Source organism: Anas acuta, chromosome 12 (assembly GCF_963932015.1).
Source record: "Anas acuta chromosome 12, bAnaAcu1.1, whole genome shotgun sequence".
In the NCBI taxonomy this organism is placed as follows: domain Eukaryota; kingdom Metazoa; phylum Chordata; class Aves; order Anseriformes; family Anatidae; genus Anas; species Anas acuta.
In genome coordinates, this window is record NC_088990.1 from 11,238,821 (window position 1) to 11,265,824 (window position 27,004).

A 27,004-nucleotide genomic window follows, 5' to 3' on the forward strand; every position below is an offset into this window, starting at 1 on the left:
CCCGGCCCCCACATATCTCTTGATGCCCCCGCAGCCTCTGCCCACATTTTTGCAGGGCAGGGGGACGCCACATCCCTCTGTCCCCATTTTGGCACAGCCCCGCTAGCCCCTCTCCATGCCAGCCCCCCCCCTCTCCCCAGCTTTTCCTTCACGAGCCGGTGGCTGCTATCAAATATTCATGGCCCTGCGTGGTAAATAAACATTACAAATTCATGACTTGCTGAATTAACAGGGTCTGTCTTGGGCCGCTCGGCCAGGCGGAAGGAACAGCGGTATGCCGGCACCAGGCAGGGCAAAGCAGGGAAGGAAGGGGTGTCCGCCTGTCCTCTGTGTTCCGGGCACCCCAAAACCGATGGCATTCACCCCCAAAGCAAGCCCCTCGTACCGGGGATCAGCCACTGCCCGCAAATCCTCCCCAGACCCCGCAATCCAGCTCGCCCCCGAGCTGCTGCCGCCTACAGAGAGGAAGGACACGAGGCTCGGGTTTACGGGCTTGAACAATATTTAGTGGTGCACTATGGTTACAGGACTGAAGCGGGTTAATAGATAACAGGGCAAGTGTTCACCCAGCGCAGGAACCGAGCTCGGGTGGTTTTGCTCGGCACAAAGAGGCCGGGGGAAAGTCAGCAGTGAAAGCAGAGCTGTCGGAAGGAGCTGGGTGTGTGCGGCTGGTCCAAAGCACGAGGAGAGGGTGAAAAGATTGCGTGGGCACGTGAACGTCTCCCTGCATCCGCAGAGAAGTGGGATGCAGGGACAAGGAGGGGGCAGAGGATGGGAGAGGCACGGCAGTACGAGGTGAGACATCACCCCGCCTGGTCCCGCAGCGTGAATGCTGAAGGAAGGGATGGAGGATGGGATTTCCAGGCCTGGCACGACACGCAGCACAGGGAGACACACCACGAGTGTCACCAAAGCAGTGCCAACGCCACCTCTCGAGGGAGCAGCATCCAGAGCTGCCTCTGCTTGAGGACAAATAAAAAACCCAGAGGGGAAAACATTTCCGTGTGAGCAAAAGCAGCGCTTCCCGTGCCCCTGCCATGCAGCGAGGCCGCGACACGTGGACGGCAGCCGGGCTGGCCGGGATTTGGCACGCTCAGCCCCAGCTGGGCCCTTTCGCCGCGCGCAGCCCCCTCCTCGCTTATCGGTTCCCACCGCCGGCTGCTCCCCCCTTCCCCTCCGCCCCCTCCAAAGGGTCAGGAAGTTCCCGTGGTCTCGCCTACCCCGGGGCGGCTTTCACACGGGACGGCAGCGTGGCCGGACCCCCCTGAGGATGCTCCCGACCTGCCGCCCCCGGCCCCTCGGCCACCGGGGAGGGGACCGCGGCATCAGCCTGCTCGGTGCCAAGGCCGAGCTGCGCAGCGCGGTGCCACCAGCTCCTCTCCCACCCTGGTGGCACCAGGGAGGGGTTTTGGGGGACTGCAGGGTGAAAGGAGCAGCTGGGGAAGGGAAGGGGTGAGCTGGGGGAGGCAGCAGCCAGCACCCTGCCATCTGGGTTTCGGGGTGCCCAGGAGGGGGCTGCAGCGACAGTGACAAATGCCATGGCATTGCCACCCGAGCGGCCACAGCACAGAGCAGCCAGGCAGTGAGCAGATCCCAGCTTCCTTGCTGGATCCACACCCAGAGAAACCCAGGGAGCTTGTACGTTGTTTTAGCAAACTGCCGAATCCACAGGAAAAAGCTTCTTCCTGCACACTTCTGCTCTTTAAAATCGAAGATGTTGTCGGTCTTTTTTTTTCCCAGGGAAGGCAGCCGCGAGAGCTCGAAATCCTGGCTGGATGTGAGCGAGATGCAACGCTCAGCTCGTCGTGCCGGGAGAAGAACGCTCGTTGTGAAAGAGTGACCCCAACCGTTGTGCTGCAAGGAAATCTCCCTGCCTGGCGCGACGGCGAGAGCAAGGCGAGGCGCTGGAAATCCGCTGCGGGGAGATGCGAGACAGGGGCAGAAGTCACAGGGTGCTGCAGGCGAGGCAGGGAGCTCAGCGGGGTTTGGCCAGGCGGAAAGGGCTGCGAGGGTCTGGTTTGGAGAGGGATCTGCTTTTGCTTTAAAAAGTTTGGAAATGTTTTGGAGACCGGAACGCGCACGGCCCCGTTCCTGCTGTCACCTCCCCGGGACCAGGAGGCTACCGGCTGCCCGTGTCCCCAGGCAGCCACGGGAAGATCATGCAGGAGGTGAAATAAACCCCATAAAATGGAAGAAAAACACTATTGGGAACACAGGGGCGCATAGGGTGAAGGGGGGAGCACTGCTGTATCCCCAGCCCCAGGGGCTCTTGTGGCAGAATGGGAGCCCCAGGAGAGATTTTGGGGAGGAAGGACGCCAAATCTCAGCCTTTTAGATCACCTGGAAGCAGGACGTGGCAAATAGCTTCCTTTAAAAAAACGTGCTAGCAGATCCTAAAGTGGCACTTTAATATTCTGTGGAATATTTGGAGGTTTTAGTGTTCAGAAGATCCTCCAAACTTCATTTAAAAGTAAAAGAGGAAAATGATGAAAGGTGCTGTGACAGCCGAGCAGGAAGCCGGGTGCGTTTCAGCGGGGGAACACAGGCAGCATCCGCACCGCAGCCGCTGGGGCCGCTTCCCACGACCCTCTGTGCATCCTGTTCCTCACGGCCCTGGGACACAGAGACGGAAACGCTGGGGTCTGCGGGGATGGGATCCACAGGGATGGGATCCACAGGGATGGGATCCATGGAGATGGGATCTGCAGGGATGGGATCCGGGGGACCAGCACTTCACCCGCATTGCTGGCCCCATGGTGCCCGACTTGTGCACGGATGCTCGGGAGCAGCGGGTTATGCCCACAAGGTGAGGATTGCCCATCACAGTTTTGGCACGCCGTGTTAAAAACAACCGCTGTGTTTCTCCAGGCTGGGAGCTGTAGGGTGAAGCCACCAGCCTGCCGCGTCCCGCAGGTACCTGCGAGGGAGCCAGGCTGCATGCTGGGCTGGCTGCGAGTCCCTGGTGTTGGCTCCAGCCCAAAGCTACATCCTCTCGCTCCCGAAGCTCGGGCCGGAGAGGCCGCACCAGCAGGCGGATGCCGGTGCTGCACAAAGAGGTGCAGGAGGAGGCAGGAGCTTTCCCACCAGGCTCAGCCCCTCTGCACGCAGACGGCACCTATCGTGGGTGCTGCTCACGTGCGCACTGGGACAGAGCTGCCAAAAAAAAAAAAGCAAAGCCAAAGGGTCCTGGTGACAGCTGCCCCTTGCAGCAACTTGCTGAGTCCCTTCTGCAGGACACTGTGCTCTTCTAGCAGCAAATACTCCCAGTTATGATGCCATTTCCAGTGGGTTTAATACTTTTATCCATAGCCTGAGCACATGTGAGAGCTCCAGCATGATGCGTACGCTGTGGAGTGTAGCTTTCGGTACCGTATTTGGGAAAGCCCTCCGTGAAGGTATCTCATGGAGCTTTTTATCAGGGTTTCAAAGGACTGCAGAGAGCCTGCTCACAAATCCCTTCCTCAGATGTCTGATGGGCATTTTCTGAAGTTCTTCCATGCGAAATATTTAGGCTGTTCCCAAGCTCACGTTTTCTGGGCAGCTGGAATCGGAGCCCCAAGACTACAGGCTGCATGTGGAGACGACAGCCCTGCAGCCCACACGTGCACAGATTTGGGTCACACCTGTAAAGGAGAGAGGTCCCTGGGGATATTTTTAGATGTCGGCTCTTGAAGAAAAGGTTTTTGGTTTCCTAGGGACTCCTCAGCAGCTGATGCACCTGCAACACAAAGGTGTTTCTGTCCCAAGTCTGCGCAAAGCCGTGCAGAGCCCGGAGAGGCCCTTTTCCTGTCTCCCCCTCATTTCTTTCCTCTCTCCATTCTTCGTGCAAAGCTTTGTTCAAACAACACTTCCCAGGAACAAGGAGCACCGCAAGGTAATCAGCACGAGAAGTTTTGGCATCTGAACGTGTTCTGAGCTGAGAAACCCTCAACCCGTTTTCCATTGCTCTTCTAACAATGCTGGAAAACAATGCTCAGCACACACCCCTGCAGAGAACCCGCCAGCGAGAGAGCTCACACGAGACGGGGCAGGCGCTGCACGGCGGGCGGGCGCGGGCAGCAGAGCACCCAGCCTCACCCCAGGCACGTACAGGCACCCGTGGCTGCTCTGCGAGGCACACGAGTGGAGGAACGGGCCCCTCTCCTAGGAGGAGAGGCTGAGAGAGCTGGGGCTGCGATCAGATGGCCTCCAGAGGTGCCATCCAGCCTCAACCAGTCTGTGAGATGTGATGGTGATCCTCCTCTCCCCACCCAGCTTGGTGCATTCATGCAGTGACAGCCCCTGGAGGGTCTGCAGGCTTCTCGGCAAGATAAAAAACCAGAGCCACTCATCACCTGTCTTAAAAGGAACCCACCAGAGGAACAGACATTTCACTTCTCCAGGCTACAAGAGGGCTCTTCCTCTCTGCGTGCCTGAGCAGTGATTTCTGGGATTGTTTCAAGTCAAGAATGCAATTTTATAAAAGTAATTTAAATTGCATCTAAAAAAAAAAAAAAAAAAAAAAAAACTCGGAATATAGCAACTGTGAAGCACTAGTAAAAGTGAATTTGGTGGTTTGGAGACGGCCAATAGAAAAGCTTGCATTGCACCAAGCAATTTAGCTGTGTCATGAATAAACAATCAGCCTGTCCCACTTAGGAAAATATCCATTAAGCCTTAAAGAAGAAAATTCTAGGAGACAAGTACCGGTGCCTCTTTATTCTCATTCATGCTAAAAACATCCAGAGAGCAGCTTTAACTGTATTTAGAAAATATAAGGGAGCCCATCTCAAGAAAATCAGCAACTTCATGGTTAGCCAGCGCCCCGGCTTGCGGTCGAGACGCAGCAGCCGCAGACCGGAGTCAGAAGCCGCGCTTTGGCTCCCAGGCTGCGAGCGAGGCGTGCAACTTTGCGGGGCAATTTTCCTCTCTGTGCCTCTGTTCCCAAGCGATCCGGAGGGCGAACACACAGCCAGCCTCAGCGGGGAGCCCCGAGCGATTTCACTGAGCCTGCAAATTCCTGTGGGGCCACAAAAACATGAGCTTTATGAATCCAACCGCACGGGAACAGCAAGGCACCGAGCAGAAGCCCTTGCACGTGCAGAAAGCCACGAGAGAGATGAATCTGAGCACACAGGTCTGGGGGTTTGCAGAGAGCACGTCCCCGAGCTCACACGTGCACAGGCAACATGGAAAAAGAGGAGCGGTGTTACCCTCTGCAGAGCAGTGCACGGGATGGGACAGAGGCAAGATTGGGGAAATATCTGGATACGAGACCTCAGCTGCAGCCTCGGAGTGATCTAGAGCATGAAAACAGGCCCGGACACATTATTATGGGGGTGTAGAATTGAGAAAAACAATATTATTACAGCAAACAGAGGAGGTGCTTTGCCTGGACAGGTCCTTGAGCTCCTCGGCTCTTTGTTTCCAGCAGCTTCACCGCCAGCTCGGGAGGTGTCAGCAGGCAGGCGCCCTGCAGCCACGAGCAAACCCCCGGTCCCGCAGCCATCAGGCTGCCCAGGCCACGCAAAGCATCCAGCACCACCTCACGTCCCTGAAACCCGGCCCCCAGCACCAAAACAGAAGTAAAACCAGCTTCCCAGCGAGCCTCGTTGTGCCAGCGTGGAGAACACGGAACAGCCTGGTTTGGGCTAAGATCTGACAGCTCGATTCGAAACACCTCGGGCTCCGCTCAGCCCAGCTTCACACTGTGTCAAAAAGTGGCCGAGAGGAGACCCCTGACGGCGCCTGTTGCTCCCCGAGGACAGCAAGCGGAGCTGCTTGCTCCCAGCTCACGTGTGGATGCCTGAGGAGAGGTGCACCGAAGCCTGCCGTGCCTGCGTTAAACGAACAAGGGAGTGGAGACGTGCCAGGAAGGATGAGCTCATTGCAAAAATAATTGAAAGGGCTTTTACAAGAATCAATACAAAGACCTCACTGGCTTCAGATGCGCAACGTGCCAGCAGCAAGACACCTCCTCACAGCCCCTGCCTGCTTTCCATTACTGTCCGTGCAACCTCCACCAGCCTTTTTGCCTTCTGACAGCCACAGCATTTCCTTCTCACCCATCAGTGTGCAACGCAAACAGGCAGCTTGCTTGGCATTAGCTGGAGGCACACGCGTGTTTCTGTGACGCCAGGAACCACGTTCCTGGGTTTACATTTTTAACAAAATCAGCTTTCCAAATGCCTCCTTTTCCCTGAGCAGATCTCTCCAGCAAAGCACCCCTCTCTCTTCGTTACCAGTTTACCCTCAGCTGTTTCCCCAAGGCTCATCGTTGGTGCTTGGGGCCAGCCACCAGACCCTGTGCCAAGAGGTTTGGGCCAGCTCTGGGAGCGCGACCTACTCCATGAGCAGCCAGGGAAAAAGGGCTCTGGGCACACAAGAGAGGGGATGCCGAGATGATGCAGAGAAGAAGCTTTGGGCATCCTCCCATCCCGGCAAAGCAAGGCAGAGAAACACAGAAGCCTTTATTCTGACTGAGAGAGGAGCGAGCTAACCTTGCATTGCTGCCGGCCAACTGCTCTCGGCTGACGCAGCCGCAAGCTGGGAGCCACATGCCCGAACCTCGCACCTACACGTTCCTGTCTTTGCTGCAGGCTCTGTACTTCACGGCTTACTTTTTCCATCACGCCCCGTTCCCAGGTTGTGTTATGCCAGGCAATCACGGGAGGAGGACCTGTCTTTTTCCAGTATTTTAGGAAAAACCCTGCCCGCCTCTCCAGGGCAACCCATCCCAATGCTTTGCACAGGTTTGCTGGGGACTTGCTCCGGCATGTGTCTCAGCATCTCACCCCATAACCACCCCATCGATTCAAGCAGAGCCTTCACTGGTGTCTGCAAAGGTGCTGGGGCTGGCCCAGAGCATCTTCACAGGGCGTGGGGCTCATCACGGATACACAAGATCACAATGGACCATCTCGTGGTGGGTCTTGTCTCCTGCTCTCATCCCCATGATGCCATCCAGATCCTTTTTCTTCCCTGCCCACACCCTAAATTTGTGCTGCACGACATGACCTGCGCTTGGTGCTGATGCAGGAAGAGGGATGATGCCTCCTCCCAGCACAGCAGAGGAAAGCCAGCCGTTTCCATGATGTCCACTTCTTCTTCTGCCTGCTCGAGCCCTGGGATGTACCCGTATCGCCTCTGCGAAGCTTGAAGCTCAGCGTGCTCTGAGACAACACGTTCCTTGACCTGCTTTTCTCTCATCACTAATTCACACCCAGCAGATTTTCAACTTAGCTCATGCATGAACTCTTCACTGGCACCACTTAGTGGCTAAGTAACCAATTCTGACAAAGCTCATTAAAAAATGAAAGCCATCGACGGCAGCGGCGTGCCTCAGTTCTGACCCCCAGCTCCAGGCAGGTCTGCCAAGGAATCAACTCCTCACGATGGAAACGTGAAGGAACAGCACAACGCCACACCAGCACAGCTTGCTTCAGTCATTAAAAGCCATCTCTGAGGCTGACGCTCACATGAAAACCTCGAGACGTGATTCCAGGCTCCCAGCTGTGCAGACGGACTGGCTTCCATGAACTTGTCCGCGGCTCACCCAGAAACACGGGGAGCCAAAATCAGGTGTCAGGAGCGCTGCTGGTGCTGCTACAGCTGTAACATGATCCAGACGTGTCGGCACAGGAAGGCCGAGCTGGCAGCGGGCTGGGAGAATCGAGGTATGAAAACAAAATTCCCTGGCAGCTTTTTTTTTTTTCTCCTAGCAAAACAAGATCCTAATGTAGAAAAAGAGCAATCACAGGAGCGGGGATGAAAAGACTGCTGTCGAAAACATAATTACATTCCCAGATGCCTCTTCAGCCCTAAAAAGTTCTGAATGACATGTTTCTAAGGATGTTTTTTTTTTAAATAACTACAGGTGATTCATTCCATGGAAAGCTACCAACCTTTTTCCATCTTCATTTTGAAGCCTCTGGAAGTGTTTTTGAGTAGACAACACCCTTCCAGCACAGGCAGCGAGGCCAGGCGGCTGCGGGTCCTGAGGGATGTGCTTGAAGGCTACAAAGATGAGGGCAGAGCCAAGGGAAAGGCACCCGGTACCCAGCGGGGGAAGAAGGAGAGGAAAGGGCTACAGCTTCCCTGGTGCCCTGCCTTATCTGAGCGGCTGCATCTCCGCGAGGTCAGCAGGAGAACCGGGGACTGCATTGCCACGGAGCCGCTCAGAGGGGGTGAAGGCGCTCCCGGACGTTTCTCACATGAACTCGAGGACAGCGCGGCCGGGACTGCCGCCAAGGCAGAGCACAGAGTGAACATCCGAGGGACAGCCTGTCCCGCAGGGACCCGCTGTCCTCCTCAGGCCCCAGCATCTGGGCAACATCTCTGCCGTCAGCCCCACATGCAAGGAGGCTGTGACCACGCAGCTGTCCTCCTGTCCCCTTCTCCTCGTCCGTCTCCACCTAGTGTCTTCTGGCTCAGGCAGCTCCACGAGGTGCTCCACAAGGATCCGTTCCACATCTGGAACCTGGGATAACTGACCCTAAAACTGGCATGACAAACAAACAGCAAGGCTATTCAGCCCGACCTTGGACTGGCTGCAGCACAAGAAGCGTTCCCAGGCCAGGAGAAGATAGAGGAGAACCAGGCAGTGCTCTGCTGGAGTGCCATGCAGGATGCTGTGCTAAAATAACGCACTCTGGGACCTAGGAATCTGCCGGCAACTGGATTTTATCTGAGAAGTAAAAATGGAGAGAAGGGTAACAGCTCACCAGGGAGAAGGGTGGTGGTGCCCGGCAAAACCTCACAGCTCTTTGGCCAGGACAGCAAATAAGGGACAGCAGAAACACCCTAAGCACAGCAGCAGTGCCCAGCTTTGCAGAGCAGGCGAAGGGAAAAGCCACAAGAGCCACAAAAACCGCTGGCAGGCACCAAGTGCCTCGGGAGCCAGGCTGGGGTAAGAGCCCAAGCAGCACGTCTCTGCTCTGCAAAACATCCAGAGGTGTGGGAATTACAGACACAGGCATGCTACAGACACGGGCACATGCAGGCAGAGACACCCAAACCGTCTCAGCAAAGCGTTTGGAGAGCTGCAAGCAGCAGCCAGAGACCTCGTGCTCGGCAAGCCTTCCTTGGCGCAGATGGGGACACGAAGGGACACGCAATAAAACCCTTCCCGGGGGATACAAAAATAATACCGTGTACATTCCAGCTTCCCGAACAACAATCGCCTGAGAAGCAGGCACTGTGGGAAAGTCTCAGCTCGCTTTTCCTGGGTATTATAAATAGAATTACGGCTGCGAGGCCATTTAATGGGCTCCGTTTGAACTCGGGCCCTGGCGGGAGGCCAGCTCCCTGCACAACAGCTGGCCCCTTCCTGACAAACCAAAACATGCGTGTGGCGGCGCTGGGAACCAGGAAGCCCCGACCGAGCGCTGCCCGTCAGACCCCGCAGGCTACGGGCCCGCAGATGAGGACAAGGAGGCACGGGGGCGGGCGGGCAGGTGTGAGGTTTCCCAAGATGTTCTCCAGCTTGCGTCTCAAAGGCCTGAAGAACTTCTCTTCCAGACGGCTGCCCGCTTCCTGAGCCCCCCGCAGCCTGCAGCTTGCTCTCCAGGCTCCGTGTCTGTGCCCAAAGGGCTGTCGGTGCCATTCCTTTAGGGGATGCTGCTCATCGCGAGAGCCCGCAGAGCCCTGCAGCGGGCAGCTCAGCACACTGGTGTTCGTGTTCCTCTTGTCGTGCTTCACGCTCCCACCCCTCTGTAGGTCTGTATGTCCTCAGACCACATGGAAGGGGCATCTGCATCCTCCAAGCAGTGGGGGCTGCAGACACCACCGGGGCCCAGCTACTTCACAGATTGCTCAGAGTGGTTGAGGTTGGAGGCACCTCAGGGTCCATCTCTGCCACCCCTGCTCGAGCAGGGACACCTGGAACAAGGCACCCAGGGCCACGTCCAGGTGTGGTGTGAAGATCTCCGGGGAGGGAGGCTCCACAGCCTCCCTGATCAGCTCTGTCACCCACACAGTAAAAAAGCACATCCTGATGTTCACAGGGCACCCCCTGCCCTCCAGTTTGTGCCCAGCGCCTCTCATCCTGATACTGGGCACATCAGGAGAGCGCCTGGCTCCCCAGCCTTGTCTCACACCCCACAAAACCCTTGCAGAAACCCTGCAGCAACCCTGGGGCTGCTCCAAGGGCAGGAGGGGCTGGGAGCTGCCTCAGCCCAGTATCACACAGCCCCAGGGCACACCATGTACCCCTGCACAGGGACGGGGGCTGCTGGATGGGTGCAGGGCAGGGCCATAGGGCGGCCATGGGGCTGGGGCTCCCCTCATGAGGGAAAGCTGAGGGAGCTGGGGAGCAGGAGGGGGAGGCTCTGGGGTGAGCTCATGGTGACCTTTCAGTACTGGAAGGGGTCTTGTGAAACACATGGAGAGGGACTCCCCCCTCAGATACTGACAGGATTTGGGGTGTGTGTGCTTTTTAACTAAAACAGAGGGGATTTGGGTCAGGATGATGAGGAGAGGGGAGAGCGCAGCGCGCATGCGCCACGCGCCTTTGTTTGGGGCGGCGGCGCTACCCAGCGGGCCCGGCGCGCGGGGAGCGGGGGGCGTGGCCTCAGCGAAGGGGGCGTGGTCTCGGGGTAGGGGGCGTGGCCACGGGGGATGGGGCGTGGCCTCGGGGGGAGGGGGCGTGGCGCGGCGCGCGGCGGGGGCAGTCGGAGCGCGGCGGCGGCGGAGGGCGGAGGTGCGGAGCGGAGCGGAGCCCAGCGCAGCCGGAGGCAGCCGAGGATGATAAACACCCAGGACAGGTGCGCGGCCTGGCTCGGCTCGGCTCGGCTCGGCTCGGCTTCTCGGTGGGCCGCCGCTGCTGGCTGAGCTCGGGGAGCCCCGGCCGGGTGGGCCCGGAGGGCCGCGGCCTTCCCCCGGCGGAGGCGGGCAGGGGGCGGCCGGGCCCCGTGTGCGGGCAGCGCCCTGCGGGGCGGCTCCGAGCACGGGGGGTGCGCGGGCATCCCCTCGGGGGGCTCCCCAGGGCCGCTGGGGCTGTCCCCGAGACCCTCAGCCTGGTGGTGAGGGGCTGCGGGGGGTGCGGGGCCGGCACTGGGCTGTGCGGGGTGTTTGCGGGGTGTTTATGGGGTGTTTGTGGGGTGTTTTTTGGGTGCTCCTCTGCTGGGGTTGCTCTGTGCGGGGCTGGCAGCACAGGGGCTCGTTCCTCTGGGCTGTGCTCATCTGCATCCCCAGGGCAGCCTTTAGGAAGCAAACAGGTTTGTTTTTGTAACACTGAGGGGGCTGCGTGGGTCCATCCACTTGGCACAAGTCTTTGGCGTAAGGAAAAAAACAACACCAAACCCACCCAAATGTGGAGCCTCCTGGACCCAGCGGTGCCGGTTGTTGGCATGGATGGAAAGTGGCAGCGGCCTGGAGGTGCTGGAGAGCCGGCGGGAGCGGGCTGAGGAGCAGAGTCGTCGTCCCCTGCGCTGCCCAGGGCCGGGGCACGGCTGTGGGGCCGCTGGCAGCGTGGCGAGTTGAAATGACACCCGCTGGGTGCACTCGCCAGCAGCTCCCATTTCAGGCAGGACTTGGTCAAGAAGCTCCGGGAGCTGCTGCAGTGCAAGGCGCTTGCTGAGCTCCACGCCTCTTATTCTGAGCTGCTGGAAAGCAAAACGAAGAGGAGCTGCAGCGGATGGGAGCTCAGCCCTCATTTTAAGCTCTAAACGGGGTGCGTCGAGGGACGAGGCTTTGCTGGGCCAGTGCATGAAGTTCTTCGCAGGACTGCTGCCGATGCACATCGGGATGAAGCAAAACATCTTAATTTGTGCCCCCCACACATACTTGCACCCCGGGGCTGCTTTTAGGGCCCTGCCTGGCTGCAGCTGCAGAGTTTGGTGGGAGGAGAGAGGCAGCGTGCAGGTCTGGGCTAGGCAAAGCCCCAGAGGGCTCAGCGCTTGAAGGGGTCTTGTGTTTTGACTTCTACATGTGCCAGAGGAAGCAAAACTGGGAAGTGCCTTGAGCTGCTTTGCATGAAAACTGCTGCCTCTCTTTTTTTTTATTTTTTTTTCCCACAACTACACTTCATTATCCAGCTTCTTGATGCATTGGCTGCAAGTCGGAGAGAGCTATCAATAGTACATTGTTAGCTGGGGGGGTGAGGGAGGAGGGAAGGGAAAAACAAAGCTGCCAACAGCTTTCTGGGGGTGGGGAATTGCACAGCAAAGTGCTTTGTCATGCCTCTCCACATCCACTACTACTGAATACACACTGGTCCATTGATAGCCCCAGTCATGCCGTGCGGAGGGACTGTATTAATACGGAGTGCGACTGAGCATGTGTGGAAGGGATTTTGCCCTCAGACATCTTCGATGCGACTGCTTAAGCTCTCTTCCGAGCGTGTCTGAGCAGCCTTTTCTGCAAGCAGCATCGGCTACACGCCACGGCCGCGTGGGAGCACCTCCGGAGAGCCCTGCCTAGCAAACCTGGAGGAGAAGGAAACACGTGGAGGAAGAATATTTGTGTTTCCTGCAGAAAGATTAGTTCGGTACGAGGTGGACGGACAAGATCTTAGCAGATTCTGCCTGTGTTGTCACCGTGTTGGCAGGCTGTTGGGTTGGGTTTTTTGGCACCCGTAAATGTTCCGGTAGTTTGTTTGCAGCCTGTTGGTGTGTGTTCCCTGCGTGCTGTTTAGGTGATGCAGCTCAGTGCTGGGTGCTTTGATACCGAGGACTGCCTGGCTCCTGGAGTGAAAAACACCATCCTGGAAGCACCTCAGCTGAGAAGCTTCAGCACAGCCAGCCAGTTGTGAATGCTTCTGCAGAGGCTGTCCCGTACAGCCGTGTTCCTCTGTCAGTTTGCCCATTGAAAACCCTCCCGTTCCCCTTTATTTCTCAGGGAAGCTGTGCCCAGGTGGTGTTTGCATAGCTCTGTGCTGGTGCGTTTCATCGTGGGAATGCTGGAGAATGACGGGCGACTCTGCCTTGCTTCTGCAGGCTTCGGGAGCGGAGTAACCGCTGCTGCCCCGTGCCTTGGCAAAGAGCTTTTACAGTGCTGAGAAAGGAAGCAACGCTCCTGGAGTAAAATAATTTGATTCCATGAATGTGCTGAAAACTAGAATAGATGTTAAAGCCCGTGTTAGAAGTGATCCTAAAAGAGCATACGGATGAGATCCCAGCAAACTCAAAGACCACAAGGGGAACTCTTTCTTCTTGCGTTAAACTCTTAAAATAGATCTTAGGACAAAGTCTGTGGGGTGAGCTTGTAATAAGTAGGGTTGGGCTGAAGGATGCTTGTGTGGTGTTTCACGTGCATGTGAGGATGGCAGCTGGGATGCTGCGGAGTACGTTCAAGGTATCTGAAGAACCAGCCCTTTCGCCTCCTCCCTGTTTTGAAAATGTGAAACTTAAACCTCCTCCTTCTGGGCCCTGTTGATCTATTTGTAGATATTTGTCTACAGAAAATGTGTGCTCATCTGGTCATGCGTTTCCAGCCATCTGCTATTGGCAGCCTTCCAGGCGTCCCTTATTAGCATGAGGTTGCTCAGCACTCTCTGGGATCTTGGCTGCAAAGCCCCTCCTCCATTTCGAACAGAGCGCTGCCCTTCCCCGATACAGCAGTGCCTGGGCAGCAAAATGTTTTACCAGAGACCTCCGGGCACCAAAGGCTCGGCAGCTGCCCCTCACCTCCCGCAGAGGAGCGGGAACACAGGCGGTTTGGGGTTATGGGGAGCTGGAGTATCAGAAACTTGGAGTATCAGAAACTTGGACCCCTGCTAACGTAACCTGGTGTTTTTCTGTTGTCCCTTTTTGTCTTGCAGTAGTATCTTACCTTTGAGTAACTGTCCCCAGCTGCAGTGCTGCAGGCACATCGTTCCAGGGCCTCTGTGGTGCTCCTGATGCCCCTCACCCACTGTCGAAGATCCCCGGTGGGCGAGGGGGTAGCAGGGATCCTTCTCTTTCAGCTCTGATATATAAGGTGAGAAAGATCGGATGTCTAAACAATGCTCCGTGTAACAAATCTGCTCGCTTCCTTCCGCAGCCTGATGGAAATAAATGCAAAAGTCTTCAAGGTAATAAATGGGGGAGGCTGCTAGCTTTTTCAGCAGCCCTGCTGGCAGATGACTGAGCTGCTTGCAGCTCTGCCTTGCTTAAGTATCACCTGTTTATTAAGAAACTTCTTATCAAAGGTGTGCAGCAAATGACTGGCTAGCCCAGTTCCCAGAGCCTGTTTCAGCTGCTGCCTGCAGAGCTGGCGTTATCAGCATGTGAAGCAACTTCTTACATGTTGTGCAAAAAGAGGAAATGGGAAGCAGAAAGGTGAAATGCTGGGAGAGAAGGGTCGATAAGCTCCTTCCCGTGCCCTGGTCCGGAAGGTAACGCTGCCTGAACCTCACAAAAGCAGGAGGCTCACAAACGGGAACGTTTCTGGAATGCACGCAGAGGGTGAGTCAAGATCGTGGGGTGTTCGTGGCTGCAAACTGGCGTAGGAGTACGTGGGTCTGTGTTGCTTTTGTTCCGTGGCCACCCTCATTCTAAAGGATCTATCCTTTTGGCCTTCCGATGAATTGGCTCTTTCTGTGGAATAATCAGCACTTGTGCAGCTTCTCTGCGTTACGTTACAGTGCTGCACATCTGTCTCCCTTCTGGGACAGGCACTGTTTTTCCCCAAGCCAGGGTGTAAAGTGCTATCAGATGAGGCTGCCTGAATTTATGCTAAGCTTGCAGATCTGGCTGCTCAGACAGAGAATTGCTGTCATAGGTGTTAGACTTGATTTTAATTACCCCGTGGGAGGCAAGCAGCCTTCGTATGATGAAAGGATGCAGGCCCTTTCAGGTTGCAGCTACCAAAGTCTCCTGTGGAAACTCATGAGAAACAAGAGACCTCGGGGCTGCTTTCAGAGGAGTTTGCTTTAATGCAGAGCTGGTGAATTTGTAGCGTGTGCCTTGCCTGCTTGCCTTGTGAATAAATGTCAAGCTCTAGCCTCTTCATAACAATGTGACATCAGCTTAATGCTGTTGAATTGTCGCAGATGTTAGAGGGATGTGGAGTCCAGAGAGGCAGCAAGCAGCTCGGCTGGCTTCGTTTCACACAAAGAGACAGCTTCAGGAGGGCTCAGGACGTGAGCTGCATTCTGTCAGGGTCTGATAGGTGACAACTAGGTGACCCTGCAACTTCAACTCCTGCAGGCCAAGTTTGCCAAGCCTTGTGTATGCACCAAGTAGGACCAGAAGTGGAAAATAGTCTAGACGTGGAGGAGATGCTGGTGAAAAGAGTCACAGTTTGGAGGCTTTGAAGTATTTGATTTCAGTACAGCCTTGAATCAGCACAGAAGCCCTCGGTGGTGGTGTGTAGGCAGGGCTTGCTGCCTGAGATCTCCTCCAGATAGCTGCTTCTCAGAAGTCAGAATACAACTTCCTCCAGGGCTTTGCTGACAAAACCCACCTTGCCACCAGAACCTGGCAGAGGATTGGCCCCTTCCTTCATGTAGCTCATCCCAGGGTGGAACAGGTTGTGTTTGTAAACCACCTCCAGCAGTTTAAAGTCCCACCTCTGATGTGGCGATGGGAGAGGGCCTCAAGTTGTGCTGGTGTGGCAGGGGGTTGGTTGGATGTTTGGAGAAATGCCTTCACTGAGAGGGCTGTGTGGCGTTGGAAGTGGCTGCGTCACCATCCCTGGAGGTCTCAAGAAACATCTACCTGTAGGGTTTTGTAACGTGGCTTCGTGGTGGACTTTCCAATGTGAAGGTTGGGGTTGGACTCGGTGATTTTGGAGGCCTTTTCCAACCTGAACAGTTCTGTGACTCTCTGCCCCTCTCCACAGCTCGCTGAAGGTACAGCAGGTATGGCAGGCTGGGCTTTCCAGACAGCATGACCTGGAAAGGCATCTGGGCCCAAAAGCTTAAGTACTTTTTCCAGCTGTGTCAGCTGTTCCAGTTCAAGGGCTGACCTTTCTGAACGAGCCTGCCTCCTCCTGAGCGTGCAGCACAGCGCTCGTGTACAGCAGGTCTATGAATCGGGCTGCTGGGGCTCCCAGTAGCTGTTGGTATTTTCATTTTAAGGGACTTGATGCTCCACCTTTTATTGAGGGAGCTCTGTAGAGCTGGGAAAGCAACGGTGATGGGAGTCAGTGCTGGGCAGCCAGGAGGGGCTTTGTGCAATGTCCATGCTCTGGCCAGCAAACTTGGCAGGAGGCTGCAGGTGTAGTGCATGCGGACAGCAGGCTGCCTGCGGGGGCTTCTGGAGCTGCCTGGCCGTGGCAGAGCTCAGTGTGCATCCCTCCATCCCTGCCGGCACAGAGGGGCCTCCCTCTGTCCTGATCGGGGTGCTCAAGGAGCGTAACTGGGTTTTGCTTGATGTGAAAACAGGGTTGTGCTTTGAGCAGGTTCCAGCGAACTCTGGGCTGCTGCTTCCCAGGAACAGCTCCTCTCCTGGGGATCTCGCTAGCTCTATTTTGATACACGGGAATAAAACGCCGGCTGCCCGAGCCAGGCTGCGTAAGCGTAATTCTCACAGAACCAGGGGCACAGCTTCTGTTCATCCCTGCAGTTTCGCTGCCTCTGCAATAGCGGGATGTGTACTGGGGGCTTGGAAAAATCTCCTGAGGTTGGGAGCCTGGGGAAGGCTTCAAAAGCGCCTGACTTCTGGTTGCAGCAGGGCTACGTGACGGCAGAAAAGCTCTTCCCCTGCTCTCACAGGCTTCTGCCAGCCTTCCCACACAAACGCACGCGTGTGCCTCCCCCTGCAGCGTGTCAATCCCAGCCTGCTTTACTCAGCTTCCTCGCCCTGTTCTTGTTTTGGTGAAGTATGAGAAAAGCATCTGTGAGCCTGTCTCTTCCTTGAGAGATCTCTTCTGGAATGGAGATGTTCTCTGCACAGGAAAACAACTGGAAAAGGCTCCCATGAAGTCACCGGTGAAAGATGTGCATAATCCCCTTGTTTTGCTCTGTTTTTAAATAGGCCTCTGCGGTGCAGAGCTCTCGCTGGGCTCAAACCTGACTTTTTCTGCAGCTCTGCTGTGTCTCGCTCAGCAGCTGTCTGGTTTAACCTCTCCTGGAGCAGCTGCTGGTGGGCTTCTTGCTGCACTGGGCTAAAAGCCGTGGTGAAACCTGACGGCAGGCACAACCACGCAGGCTCCTTTCAACCTGAATGAATAAACTATTTCCTACAGGATATTTACTCCGATGAAGTGTAAATTGTTTTGCAGTGGGCCTGCACTCGGCTTTGTGCGCCTCAAACAAACGGCAGCTTCCTCTGCTCCCCTTACCAGAGCCAGGCAGTTCCTGATTTACATGCAGAGCTCCCTCGCCGCCAGCATTAACATGCCCACTGCCTTCTCCCTTGTCACAGCAGACAAACCAAGGGGCTGGACTGTTTCAGTGTATGTGGTAATAGGGGTTAAGCCACTGGGAAATGGGGTGGAGGAGCCCAGCAACGTTCTCAGAGGGTTTTGCTGAGCATTGCCCTTTCTGCTTACACCTTAGTAGTATAAAACACCTGCAGAGCAACATCCCCTGCCCACCCTGTGGCTGTGAGGAGGAATTCTGCAGCCCCAAGCTACACTAAATGTCCCCAGGTGTGGATGTTACGGTCAGAGATGTGTAGATGTGCCTATAAGGGATTTATCGAGGGCAGTCTGGTGAGGTGCTGCTGTTCTGCACCCAAAGCACTTGTTCTGTTGTCAGCCCAGCTGCTGGTCAGCAGATCAGAGCTCATACTGAGCTGCTCAGTCACTCACCCTGATAAAATACAATTCCCAGAGGCTGGACAGACCCCTGCCCAGTGACCCTGTGGGTTAAAGCACCTCCCACCCAGATGTTCCTGAAGCTCGGGAGCAGCACAGGCTTGGCTTCTCCTCCCTGGTTTGCTCCTGCCCATCAGAGCTGCCCAAGTTGCACAAGCTGCACGTGGGACAGCGTGCACCAGCCTGCAGCCCAGCACATGGGAACAATTCAGCTTGTGCTGGAGTTGACAGCGTTAACTCTGGAGCCTAATGAATTTCTGGAGTTGTGACACTGGGGCTTTTCGAAGTTAAATGTGGAAGATATTATTGGGCAAGCCAACTGCCTACAGAGACTGCCAGGAGCAGGAATGGCATTTAACCACGGAATTGTTTTCTAGGAACTGCTAAGCTGAATTTGAGGCTGGCTGCATGCTTGTTAGAGAAGCGTTAGAGGGGGACATGTATGTTTGTGGTCTCTGGAAAAAGACTTTGTCACAATTTTCGCATCGGCGTAGCTTCTGTCTATTTTGGGGGTCTCTGTGCTATGCATTCTCCTCCCTTGTACCGGGAGGCGAGCCATTTGCCATACCAGTTGGCTGTAAAATCTGGGAAAGCAATTTGTGGTCATCCCTTAAACAAAAAGACTGTGCTGGGGACTGGGGAGACAAAAGTGGTCAGGCTGCCACAGCAGATGCTATTGCAGCTCGTCGGTTGTGTTCTTTGAAGGGTAGTTCATGAACCGCCCTCCAAAGATGTGGCTGGGAGCTGCGGTGAATGAATGGACTCTTGCTGCCCAGAAATTGAATAAAATGGGAATATGCAAAGCTGCGTTCTCTTGAACAGAAAAGCATGACTAGAAAATCACTCCAAGGCTGGAATACTCGTTTTGGTGTGTCCCCGAGCCAATGAAAGGGGAAGGGAAAAGTATAATGTTCTCAGTAAAATTATTATAGCATTTATTTTGCATTTGCATCCCCCCTGCCTGTTAGGATGTAGGGTTTTACTTTTCACTCCTATTTCTTTGTTAGGCCAGAACAAAAGCGAGGTGTTCTGGGAAATGCAGGCAGCTTAAAACAATAGCTCTTAACCCCTTGTGGGTGTGAGGGGCGCTGAGACTCAGGCATGAGTTTGTGCCTCGTGGTGCATACCTTTGTGAGCTGTGCTGGGTCTCACGGGGCTGAATTTTAGGGGCTGGCAGGACTTCAGGCACACACCGGTGTGCAAGGGCTGATCCCAGTTTTTTGGGAGGGGGCTCCCGTTGAAAGCACAGCCCCTTTGCATGTTCACTGAAGTAAGGTCTCTTACACTTTTGGTCTGTAGTTTCACGCTTAGTTTTCTTTAACCTTAAAGCCTATTTCACGAGCTCTCCTCCCTCCCCTGTCCAGGACGAGAAGATCACTGTTAACCAAGATGTCCCAGTGCACGAAGGGAAGCCTCATATTGTCCACTTCCAGTACAAGGTCACAGAGGTGAAGACCTCCTCCTGGGATGCAGTGCTCTCGAATCAGAGCCTCTTTGTGGAAATCCCTGACGGATTATTAGCTGATGGAAGCAAAGAAGGGTGAGTTTGGCATCCTGGAGCTGTGCCCACAGGGAGCAGCATTTCTCCTATGCTGGTGATGTTCCATGTGTGGGGAGAACGAGCTGTACATACATACAGTGCCTCTCTTCCTGATCTGTACAGCTAAAGCACGTCTTTGCTGCCTTGTCTTCACAGAAGAGTCCTGTTAGTCCTCCATATGTATTTTTTCCCCCCTTTGGAGACCGTTTGAGACAAGTTACTGTTTTTGAGGTCCTGTGCTAATGAAAAATAAGCAAGAAATGAGTGGAGTGATTCTTTGCATACTTTGTGGAAAATTCTGTTCCGCTGGCCAATTGGCAAGTATTTATTTTGGCAAGTGTCTTCCTCTCTTTCAGGGAAAAACTCCATTATATTGATGTGCTCCTTCTCATCAGTAGGTGGTTCTGCTCTTGGGCTGCTGCCATGCAGGCTTCTGGCTCTGCCAGAATCTGATTTTTCTCTGCTGGCAGAATACGGGAGTGTTTTGTCCAGACAGCTCTGCTCTGGGAAGTTTGTGTAAACGCAGCTTCCAGAGCAGCTACTTCCTGCCAACTGCTTCGCCAGAGATCTCCGCTGGCAGGGAGCGCTGTAGCGTAGATGTGGTTTCACCAGATTCCTGTGCAGAGCTCACTGAAGCCCTCCCAAATTTCCAAATAGGGTTTACCAGCAAATGGCACAAGCTAATTGCAAAAAAACATCATTGGGCACCTTCAGTAAGTGCCAGTATCCCTGCTGCCTCATGCTCGTCTCCTTGGAATCTGAGTCCAGATAAATGTTTCTGCATAATTTCCGCAGTCAGCCCATAAATCCTTTGGCTGTCCGTGTGCCTGCTCTCCTGGGAGCAGGTTCTTCCGTGGGGGTATTTACCCGCCCAGCTCATCATGACTTAAAGCACGATTTTGCAAGATTATTTTTAGCTAGGTAAAACAGCCTAGTAGAGGCTATAATTAAAGTAGTTCATTACCATATTAACAAAATCCTTGCAAATTTAATCTCCCTCGGTGCGCTCCAGTCTCACTGACTGCTGTTTAATTAGATCTCGATTCGAGCCCTGTTTGTCACTGCTCTAGCAGCCTGCATCGTAAATGGTTACAAGGCCGGCAGCACCGCGCGGCTCCCCGGGGCTCGGATGGGGTCAGTGCCACTCTGCTCCCGTCAAGAGAGGGGCAGAAATAATTTAGCTGGAAGGAAGCTGGGTTTCATGATGCAGCTTCTCAGCTGTGCCATCCAGATAATATGTTCAGGAAACAGCTTTGCCTGTGCACATGCTCCTGCAGCGATGGTTTTCTTTTCTGCCTGGCGTGAGCTCTTTTATTTTATTCTATTTTTTTTAAATCTTTACATAACATGCAAAACTTAGAGATCCCGTGTGGTGCCAGGGGAAGGAATGTAAACAGCTGTGATATTCAGCTTCCCACCTCTGAAGGCTCGTATGCAAAACTCCTGGCTGGCGGGGCCGTGCGTGCTGGCAGGCGGGTGCCAAGGACACGGAGCTGTGGGGTGACTTGGTGCAGGACAGCTCCCGGTTTTGCAGGGCTGGACATGAAGGCAGGAAGTCCATTGTTTCAGCACCCATTGTTCGCTGGAAGGTGTCTGTAAACAAGTCATCTTTCTGCCTGACAACATCCAAACAGTTGATAGTGCTCAGTGGCTTCCTCAGGACAGGACTTCCTATAGCTGATGTTCTTTTGTCTTCTTCCTCCTTGGCAGGTTATCAGCTCTGTTGGAATTTGCTGAAGAAAAAATGAAAGTAAACTACGTCTTTATTTGCTTCAGAAAAAGCAGAGAAGATAGAGGTGAGAACTCAGCCCTGCTGGGAGGTTTGCTCCTTAGATCTAAAATGGTGCTGCTGGATCTGTACAAAAATCCGGTCATCCCAGGGCTTCGGGAGACACGTGCTACTGCAGGAATTGTTACATGCAGAATTTCTGTGGTGTTCTCACAAATCAGAAATGGTTTCTCATGCAGGAAATAAGCCCTGTCTTGAGACTGAGGGAGAGAGAACATCTTGATTTCTCCAGCTGGATATGCTGTACTGTCCTGCAGTTAAATTATTGCTGGTATTCTCAAGGAGAAAGCTGCTCCTGAGTAACTTGGAGTACTTTCCTGTCCAGAAGTGGTTAATAATCCTTCTTGGGTAAGGAGGGAAGGCATTTGGCACCAGGATTCTGTGATTTGCAAGGGGAAACCAAGGAGAGGTTAATACGTGGTAAATGAATACTGGTAGCTTGTTGCCCTTGTGCTCATCTGCTTTTTAAAGATCTCCTGGCACTTTTGCCCTTCCTAGACCTACAGGTAATCCTGACCCTGGCTATAGATGCTTAGGGCTTAAGGGGACTGCATTAGGATCTAAAGATAGATGTGTCGGATGAGTGATTAGAGCACGGAAGTTTGAGATTTGTGATGAGGTACCAAGCTACGTACGTGTCACTTCAAATCCTACTAGACGCAGGCTAGTAACCAAGCAATTACCATGGCAGGAATAATTCAAATCTTAATTCTAATTTTACTCTGCTGCTTCGCAAGCTGCACTGCCTTCTCTGAAGTGAAGCACGTTGTTACAGCTAAGCTGTGCTGACCCCAGGAAGCTGTGGCTCCACGTTACGATACCAAGATTAATTTCCAAACAGAGTTCTTGCTCTAGTGTGTCACCAGCAGTAGCTGCATAGGTGACCTCCATGGTGGCTGTTTACAGGGGACATCTGATGCTGGGTTTTGCTCGTTTTTAAAAAGCACGGGAGAGTGTTGCTATTGAACCTGGCTTATTCGTACGAGCTCTAGACTCTGAGTCTTTGTACAGCTGAAATTCAGCATCGCCTTGAGGGCATGTAGGAGCTGCTCTGCGTGACTGTGCAGAGCTCTGAGGCCAATCATCAGGAGGTGTCACAGAGATGAGGTGCTGTGGCAGAGTGGCTCTCAGGTCACAGGGGAGCGGCTGCTGTAGTAACAAGGGGACACACACCCTGCTAGTGCCACGTAACCTCGCCTCACCCAGGTGAGCACGCGTGGGGCTCCGGGGCTGCAGCTCTCCTGGGGCAACGTGCGCAGCTGAGCGGAGGCTGCAGCGAGATCCAGGTCCTCCTCATGGAGCCAGCAGATCTCTGACTGCTCCCGGAGCAAGTAGGTTCCCACCTGCTGCTGCACGACCTGCTTTCAGGGCTCAGCAGGTGCTGGGAGCAGCCCCCCAGTTCAGCACGGAACAGAGGCATCGGCGTGCAGCTGGTGGGTAACCGGGCGGCTGCCGCAGTGGAGTGCACAGCTCGAGTCCCCCTCTCAGCCAGGAGTGATGGTGGTGGCTTCTAGGGCAGCACAGGTACAGAGGATTATTCCTGATGGTAACGGATTTCCTTCTCTTTGGTAGCTCCACTCCTGAAGACGTTCAGCTTCTTGGGCTTTGAAATCGTGAGGCCTGGTCACCCCTCTGTCCCGTCGCGGCCAGATGTGATGTTCATGGTGTACCCCCTGGATCAGAACTCTTCCTCTGACGAAGAATAGTTGCAGCGGGGGACGCGAGTGTGACCTGAAAATGCTTTTGAGGGGAGAGAGGGTTACATCTCCTTTCTTGAGGAAAGGGAAAACAAGCTTCTGTTGGACTGAAACTGCATTTCTCATTGTTAGATTGGCCTGTGTATCCTCAGAGTTGACTATCTCATTGAAACGTGTTGCCTAGAGAACTATATATACACATGTAATCACCAAATAGTAAATGGAAGATGTTTATGAACTGGCATAGGAGCTCTTTACATGCAGCTGTGTGGTGTGTTAGCCTAGAGGCGCCTCATGCCCCGGCCACGTGGGGGCCCGGCAGCGTAGGGGAGCACAGCGGTAGATGCAGCATCATCAACTCCTTGACTTCTCCACATCAGTGTTGGTTCTTTCCCCATCACCTGATGTGTGGTGTGCGCTCATCTGACCGGCTACCTTTTAATTTTCACTCAGACTCTTAAGTGTAAGGCATGTTTGGGGTGTTAGACACACGGAGGAGACGTGAGTTAACCTTTAACACTACATTAAAACCCCTGTGCATCTCTGCTTTGGGGCAACCAATGCTGTTTTAACTCATCTAACTTTTTTTTTTTTTTTTTTTAAAGAAAAAACACAAAACCTTCTTGCTCTTCCAGCTTTTGTTTAAACAGTCTTACTCTGTTCAATGTTACCACTGCACTATCACAGCATTTAATAAAAGGGGCATTCAGATTAACTTCACCCAGCTGGGGCTGCTTATTTAAAAAAGGAACGGAGCCTTTTTCGTGCTGCAATGGTACTCTGCTCTGCTAGGGTCAAGCGAGCGTTTGGAGCAATGCCTCAGGTCTGGGGGAGCGCTCCCTTCACCTGCTGGAGTCGCGCTTTCCGTGGTTCAAAGAGCACTTGAGCCTTGGGGCTCCTTCCCAGGGCGAGGCGAGGGGCTGCCCTCACACCTCTGTCCGGGCCCTTCCAAAGAGAGACGCTCGAGCCCCGAGAGGAGACATCGGCTGTACCCAAAGCCAAGGGAGTCGTGCGGGGGGCAGCTCGCGTTTCACTCGTAGCGCTGGGGAGCGAGGCTGTGCTCTTGTCTTCGTGCCACGTGGACGTAACCTGGCTGGCTTCCTTCGAGCGCCACATGAGAAGGGTGTATTTATAAACCGGGCCCTGGAGCCGTGTCGCGAGCTCTCTTCCTGGCCTGGCTGCTTGCGTGTGGAATTGTCTGTGTGTGCTTTGTTCTGCTCTCACTCTTCTGTGGAGGATTTTGTTAAAAGCTGAAGCCAAGCCATTCCATAAACATCATGGTCCGTGTTTTCTGTCTGGGGGAGAGAGGTGGGGCCGGGCTACGAGTTTGTGTGAATAAATCATCTTAAAGTTTGCGTCTCGTTGCCCTCCTTCCCCTCCAACACAGTGAAACAGGATAGACGTGGGCTCGAGGGGCGAGGAGCTGGGGGCTCTAATCCCTTTTAGAAGGGGACTTTGGGGGGATTTTGGTTTAAAATCAGGTGGTTGCTGTTTGTCCACCTCTGTCTCCCTGTCCCTAACCTGCTGGGGTGGGAACAGCTGTGCTCCTTCCATGCTGGTGGGGCGTGAGCTCCCAAGTATGGCTGTTATCCCGAGCTCGTTAAGAACCCGCAGTTATTGGTGCCTCTCCAGCAGGCACCCCACACTCGCAGCTGCTGGCGCTGTCCCTGGCCGGCTGGACCTGCAGTGGGGCAGCCTTGGTGAAGGGCTGAGGCTGCGGGGCTGGTGCCAGGGGAGGACAGGACCCCGCTGCGTGTGCCTGGTCAAGGCTCTCACTGCCCCAGTTCCAGCACACCCGCCCCATTAAATAGCTGTTGCCTGTTAAAGCCTCAGTTCCTCCTGTTACCTCTCAGCAGCAGATCTTCCCGACAAGTCCCTCATCAGTTATCCCTTCAGCTGCATTCCTAGGGCTTTGAATGGCACTGGGATGCTGTGCTGGCAGGTCCCCGCAGGCTGGGCACCGTGATGGTAGTGAAGGCCCCATGTCCCCTCCACCCCAAAGCCCAGCGTCCATGTTGGCTGGGGATGGAGGAGTCGGGGGGAGCAGGGACAGGAAGAAAAAGCCACCCTCACAGGTTTGTGATTGTCTCTTAAAAAGATTTATTCTCTCTCCTTGCCCAAATGTACAAAGGCAAGAAGAGTACAGTTTGTATATATATATATTTATATATATATATATAAAAAACAAGGAACTTGGTAATAATGTACACTTTACAGAAGGGCAGAATCAGGAAGACTGAAATGAAACCCAACACAGCAACTCCAATGGAAACGAGCGCTATAAACATCAACGGTGCAACACCCGGGCAGGGGCTGGGGACAGGGCCCCAGGGGGCTTCTGGGGGTCCCGCGGGCAGGGGCTGGCCCTGGGAACGTCCAAGGGCCCTGTGCTGCTTCAGCTGCTGGCTCACTTGACACCTAAAGGGAGAGGCAAGCGGGTCCCAAGGAGATGGGAGCAGCCCCCCACCCACCCAGGCACCCTCCTCGCGTGCTGGAGCAGCCTCGGCGGGGTGCACCAAGGGGCTCCCCGCATCGCCCCGACCCCACCACCTCGCAAAGTCAACGAAGAGAGGAAAGAAAAAAAAAAATGAGTCGAACTAAGAGGCGTCGAGGAGAGCAGGCTGGGGCTGCCACACTGCCGTGGTCAGAACCAGGGCCAGCGAGCATCTCTCCAACCAGGTAAAGTGGGTGAGGGGAACGGGGCGGGGAGGATGGGACGGGACAGGGGGAAGAAAACAAAACCCAAAAACAACAGCTTTCAAACAATTGCTTTTTACAGTATGTACAGAGCCCGGCGGGCAGAGCATCCCGGTACAGCGACCCCTCAGGGCCGGGTGTGACGCGCGCGCACGCACACGACGGAGACTGCCGCAGACCGAGGGGACCCCCCTGGCACTTCCCCGGCCTGGGAGGGACGGCGGCGGGCAGGGATGGGGGGGGACAGCCGGGGCGGCCGCGGGCCGAGGTAGCGAGGTGGCCCGGGGGGAGCCACACCGCAGCTGGGGCGGGCAGAGGACCAGAAAGCCCCTGTCCTGGGGCGCCGGGAAGCGGCTTCGGGGGGCTGGTGCCCTGCACCCCGGGTGCCTCCGGCAGAGCCTAAGTGTGCTTGTTCCTCGCCGAGCTCTGCTCGCAGCCTGGGGAAGCCGACGGAGACAGGGAAGAGAGGACACGAAGCGTGGCCGCTTTCCCTGGGGCGCAGGGCAGAGGAAAGGCCCCGGGGCAGGGTGGGTGGGTTGCAGAGTCACAGCTCAGAAACCAACTCGGAAGCCTCGGAAATGAGCTTCAGTCAGGGCTGGACCGTAACAAGGCACTGGGGGAGAAACCCTGGCAGCAGGGCCGGGTGGTGGGTGCTGCTCACGGCAGCCCCCAGCGCCCCAGCCCGGAGCCGTGGGGCTGGGAGAGGGGCTGAGGCCGATGGAGGCAGGGAGGCCGCCTGACCTGCTGATGTGCACACCCCCATGGCTGTGTCCCACGAAGCTGCCATCCCCCCCCCATGTCCCTGTCCCCTGCCTTGGCCCTGTGTCACCCACACAGAGCTGCTGGAACTTCCTTTCCTGAGACCGTGCCTCCCCTTGGGGATCGGCCCCGCAGGTTGAGCCTCACGGGGGGGGACACAGGGAGGGGGCCCCATCCTGCACCGCCCGCCCCAAGTCCTGTGATGCTCAGCCCCAACGGAGACGTGGCAACTCGCAGGGGCACAGCAGGGCCACAAATCCATCGAGAAACCTCAGTGCTTCCGTTTCCTCTTCATATGCACCAGGCAGGCGATTCACTTCCATCCCAAGTGCCGGTGCCCAGTAGAATAAATATTTCCGTAGGTACCAGCTCGCCCGCTCGCCAAAGGGGAGGGTGTGGGGGGGATTCAGTGTGTGTCCGACGGGGGGGAGAAGACAGAGTCTGCCTCAGATCGCGGCAGGAACGTCAAGCAGAACAATTAACACCATTCAACTGATGTCTAAAGGAGTCTCCAGCGTGTCCCCATGTGAGCCAGTCACATGTCTCGTACAGCCCAGGCGTCCCGGCCTCACGTCCTGCCGAACCCAAGGCCCTGTCAGCCCCTGCCTCCGCCAGCCCCCGCCGAGGGGCGAACCCCAAACCTGCGGCTCGAGGCGGCCCCGTGTCCCCCCCTCGCAGGCAGCCTTACCATTCTCACCTCCGGGGCGGTGGGTATAGGGAGGGAGCGGAGCCCTGCTGGCTGGCCACGATGGCTGTGGAGGACAGACCTGCAGGGAGAGGTCTCGTCAGGAGGCTGGGGAGCGCTGGAGGCGGCCAAAGCAGAGCTTGCCGCGGGGGCTCTGGCTCCCCAAACCCCGCCAG

The 27,004-nt window shown here is 55.3% G+C and overlaps 2 protein-coding genes across 5 annotated transcripts in view; one reads left to right on the forward strand and one right to left on the reverse strand.

Moving 5' to 3' along the window:
• Positions 1-10,707: 10,707 nt before the first annotated feature.
• OAZ2 (ornithine decarboxylase antizyme 2) lies at positions 10,708-24,042 on the forward strand. The gene is given in 6 exon segments (XM_068696383.1): positions 10,708-10,742; positions 13,739-13,814; positions 13,816-13,896; positions 19,026-19,201; positions 20,912-20,997; positions 22,563-24,042. Coding segments are annotated over 6 exon segments (573 nt in total). The 5' UTR covers positions 10,708-10,722; the 3' UTR covers positions 22,697-24,042.
• The window catches only part of ZNF609 (zinc finger protein 609), a 50,735-nt gene continuing 47,161 nt past the window's right edge, over positions 23,431-27,004 (reverse strand). For 2 of the 4 annotated variants that reach the window (XM_068696380.1, XM_068696379.1), the window contains exons 9-10: positions 26,841-26,910; positions 23,431-26,718 (exon numbers count right to left, since the gene is read on the reverse strand). In XM_068696380.1, the coding sequence (XP_068552481.1) occupies positions 26,712-26,718; positions 26,841-26,910 (77 nt within the window). In that variant the 3' untranslated portion in view covers positions 23,431-26,711. Of the gene's footprint in view, positions 26,911-27,004 lie in introns of all 4 variants that reach the window. The other 2 variants (XM_068696382.1, XM_068696381.1) reach the window with 2 other exon arrangements.